Here is a 3,958-nt window from a genome sequence, read left to right on the forward strand (position 1 = left end):
CCTAATATAATAATCTAAGGGCGTAAATTATCTTGTAATTTTATGATTATAAAAATAATACCGATAATCTCCGGTAGGGGAATAAGGAGCTCGGATTCGAGTAATCGCTACTTAGCTTTAAAATTATCGTAGAATTAACGGGGACCCTACTATAAATCCTTATAGAATATACGTTAGACCGCTCGTAAAACTTAAGTATCACTATCTAGTATCTAATCGCGGAGCTAAGCTAAAAATTCGTCCTAAGATAGCCTACTATTAGGCTACCGTCGGTTAGCCTCAAAGTTATAATCCTATCGTAAGGAGGGTATAAGGCACTATATAGTAAAAATAATACGGTTAGTGTTATCGTTAAGAGCAGGGTTAATAATACGAATCTACTATATCTACGTAATAAAAGATTTATATTAAGCCTATAAGGTAGCGGAAAAATAGGGATTTAGTATATTAAGTTTCGAAAAAGCAGGGTTCATTTTAACGACGCTTTATTTGACATAGGTAATCTAGACGTGGGGCCAAGTTTCGAGCTAACTTTTCTAACCCTGGCAGAGATCTACATGCTCCTTATCTTGCGTCTATTTTGTATTCCAATTAGTCGGCGAGTTACCCAGTTCAACAGGGCTTCAAAATCTCAAGCTCAGACCGGACAATACCCTACAGTCATGAATGCCTCTCACGCCTTCCTAAAAGCGCCCCTTCCGTAACGATGCCTTGTTCCGAGCTCTGGCCTGCAAGGCGAAGCCTCGCATGGCGTCTTGGTTCAGCTGGCGTCATGGGCTTGACTGGGACCATATCAAGGGCGCTTTTGTACGGTCTGAACACTGTCCAGACGCAGAATCTTGTTTCTTTCCTGAAGCTTCTGGATCAGAGGAGATCTGGTGGGAGCCGGCAGGGTCTTCTGACAGGTACGCCGGTAGATGCATCTCGAACACCACGAGCCGTCTCAAATCACACAATCACTGATAGCCAAGCTGCTTAGTTTCCAATCACATTAGCGTGTAAGTAATGCAGCTCGTTTCGAAATAGTTCATGGACTTATTCGTTCGCAGCCTGGATGATCCGCTGATGTGGGGTGTGTTGCCTTTAAAGTATGCGTTTGACCCTGCCAACCTCAGATGGGGCCTTGGAGCCCATGACATATGCTTCAAGAAGTACGTGATCACTTCATTCACTCTGATGTCTGGCAGACCGAACTGACAATCCATCCATATGGATAGGAAATTCACGTCTTCGTTCTTCACGCTTGGTCAAGTTTTGCCCACCTATCGACTGTTCCACTCACCTCATGGTGGTCTCTTCCAGCCAACAATGGCTGAAAGCATTCGCTTGCTCTCCGGAGAGGAACCAAGCCCGCCCTCTGAACCTAATGGACTCACGTTTGCAACCGACGCCGGCGATGTATACCCATCCCCATCGGGTTTCCGTCTGCGTAATGCTTGGATTCATGTCTTCCCAGAAGCCTGCGTGCACCAGCACCCCATGTTGGTCCTCCGATATTTCAAGTGGGGCGTATCTCGCCTTATACTTGAGTCGAACCCGGCGCCGCTGTTAGTGCCCATGTTTATCGATGGGATCCAGCATATCATGCATGAACATAGGCGGTCGCCGCGCTGGCTACCTCGGATCGGGCAGAAAGTCCACGTAGTTTTCGGCGACGCCCTCGATACTGGCCACGTCTTTGGTCGACAGCGGGCAATTTGGAGGCGTTTGATAGAAGAGCAAGCGGGCCAAGCCAGGCCTCTCGTCGATCATAGCTATCCCGAGCAGCTCAAGTACGGCAGTGAGGCGATACAGCTTAGAATCGAAGTAGCAGAGACTGTGAGGAGTGCTGTAGCCGGTCTCAGGGGTGCATCCGGTTATCCGCCTGACGACCCTACATTTGCATTGGCCAGAACCTGGCAGAGGGAGCCTCCTCAACGTCGCTTCAAGAGCCCAGTTGACGGGAGCATCGTGCACAAAGAGTAATCAAAGTCTGGAATGAGGGTGACCAAGCTGTAAACGTCGCTGGCGCGCCATGCAATTACTTCCTACTGCAGCAAATGGCCTAATACTAATCCTGCAAGGCAAGCCGCTTGTCATTTCTTTTTTTCTTCCCGCTAGAATTTGGGCTCTGTAGCTGTACCGCCAATGTTGATGATACTCAGCTGTGGGCGAACTGACTAAACGACGAATTGGCAAGCCTATTGTTGTCATGTGGATCCAAGACTGTCTTCCTTGCTTAAAACCATACATATGCGACCGAGTCCCAGGCAGGGCGTGTCCCCTTAGACGATTCAAGAACCTGTGATCTCCAGAGTAAGGAGCAGGCTGCCCGCCTCGCTGCTGCAGTTGTTTGGCAGCAGTAGTCTGGGCCACTTGCAGTCTGGTCACTAGTAGCCCTCATAAGAGCCCTGCGTCGAAGAGTACGCTCTCGCTTGCGCCTGCAAAGCCTGCTGCTGCTGGTGTTGATGCACGATGATATCGTTAAACCAGGGGTGCTTCAGCGCTTCGTGGGCACTTATACGAAGTTCGGGACGCAGCTGCAGCATGCGTTGAAGCAAGTCAATACCCGTGGGATCGATCTGCGGAAGGATCTGGCGTAGATCCTGCGTGGCATACAAGCTGAAGGTCGGCTTGTACTCGGGCAGTTGCGTGATGCCCGGCCATGTCCTCTCAGTAGGGGTTCCCATGATGCGAAATATCCGAGTAAGCTGGTCCTCATTGGCCGTTCCTGGAAATAACGGCCTCCCGGTGTACATCTCGGCCATGATACAGCCAGCCGACCAGATGTCGATGCTTGTATTATAGGTCCTGCTGCCAAGAAGAACGTCGGGCGCACGATACCACAAAGTGACGACTTCATTGGAAAAGGTGTTCACCGGGATGCCGAAAGCACGAGCTAGGCCGAAGTCACCCAGTTTCAGTTGACCTTTGCTGTTAATAAGAAGGTTCTGAGGTTTTAGGTCGCGGTGTAACACCCTGTTCTGATGACAGAAGTCAATTCCCCTGAGGAGCTGGTACATGAAAGACTTGATCTGCTGGGGTTTGAGGGCGCCCCGGTCCCCGTGAGTGTCCATGTACTTCTTCAGGTCGCCGTCCAGAAATTCGAAAACCAGCATGAGCTTGTTCTCTGTGTGTATGACATCATGGAGGGCAACTATGTTTTCGTGCTTTAATTCCTTCATGAGAGATATTTCCCGGATTGCAGTCGAGGGCGTTCCTTCCTCGGAGTCGAGATGAATTTCTTTAAGAGCAACGAGCTCACCGGTCTGTCTATTCCGACCTTTGAAGACCTTGCAGAGGAAAGGGAGAATGTTAGTGCACGGATCCTCTGTGCGCCTTCAGGTGATGCATACTGTAGCGTAGGTGCCTTCCCCGAGCTTCTCGAGCTGCTGAAATGAACTTGGGTGTCTTTTTCCGTCCATCTTGGATTGAACTGTTATCTGTGTGATTTGATCCGACTTTCTTTCTGTCCGCCACACCTTTTCCCTTTTGTCTTTGCCTATGGGGAGAGCGAATAGGTTCCGGGAAGGAAGACCAGTGTCAGCTGGTTGATGGACCAATACTACCGTACATGGGATTAGCATGGACCAGTGAACAGACAGCTTCAAAAGGAAGGGGTGCCGGGGGAGGGGAGAAGGTATGACTTGCCATGCGTGAAGTACCTTAGGGAATACTGTCAGTGACTTCGTGGGGTGGGAGAAAGCAAGCAACAAAAATAAAGTGGAACAAATAATGAATTATGGCCTGGATGGAATATGGTGATTATTCTAGTTAATATATAGGAGCGTGACAGAGAGGGGTCGAGTTGATTTAGCACGGCAGAGACATTGACTGGCATGGTAAGCTCACTCCGACAAGGAAAGTAGGCGCGAGCTGCATAGCGCCAAAAATAGACTCGGCCACCCCGAAACAGTGGGGCCCGACTACCAGGCCATCACGTTTGAATTGCCGGGCTTTAATTAGTGGGGCCGTGACA

General features: G+C 49.5%; 2 protein-coding genes across 2 annotated transcripts; one reads left to right on the plus strand and one right to left on the minus strand.

Annotated features, from left to right (window-relative positions):
* Positions 1 to 555: 555 nt before the first annotated feature.
* Positions 556 to 2,185, plus strand: SODALDRAFT_333479 (tafazzin). Its single transcript, XM_028611984.1, has 4 exons — positions 556 to 905; positions 980 to 998; positions 1,050 to 1,151; positions 1,218 to 2,185. Exons 1-4 carry the CDS (start codon positions 707 to 709, stop codon positions 1,963 to 1,965), a joined length of 1,068 nt encoding a protein of 355 aa, XP_028466656.1. The 5' UTR covers positions 556 to 706; the 3' UTR covers positions 1,966 to 2,185.
* Positions 2,186 to 2,369: 184 nt separating this feature from the next.
* Positions 2,370 to 3,404, minus strand: SODALDRAFT_277479 (protein tyrosine kinase; the record flags this gene model as incomplete). Its single annotated transcript, XM_028608068.1, has 2 exons — positions 2,370 to 3,272; positions 3,336 to 3,404. The coding sequence occupies 2 exons, from the start codon at positions 3,402 to 3,404 to the stop codon at positions 2,370 to 2,372; spliced, it is 972 nt and encodes a 323-aa protein (XP_028466657.1).
* Between the last annotated feature and the right edge of the window lie 554 nt (positions 3,405 to 3,958).

Source organism: Sodiomyces alkalinus (genome assembly GCF_003711515.1).
Source record: "Sodiomyces alkalinus F11 unplaced genomic scaffold SODALscaffold_5, whole genome shotgun sequence".
Taxonomy (NCBI): Eukaryota; Fungi; Ascomycota; class Sordariomycetes; order Glomerellales; family Plectosphaerellaceae; genus Sodiomyces; species Sodiomyces alkalinus.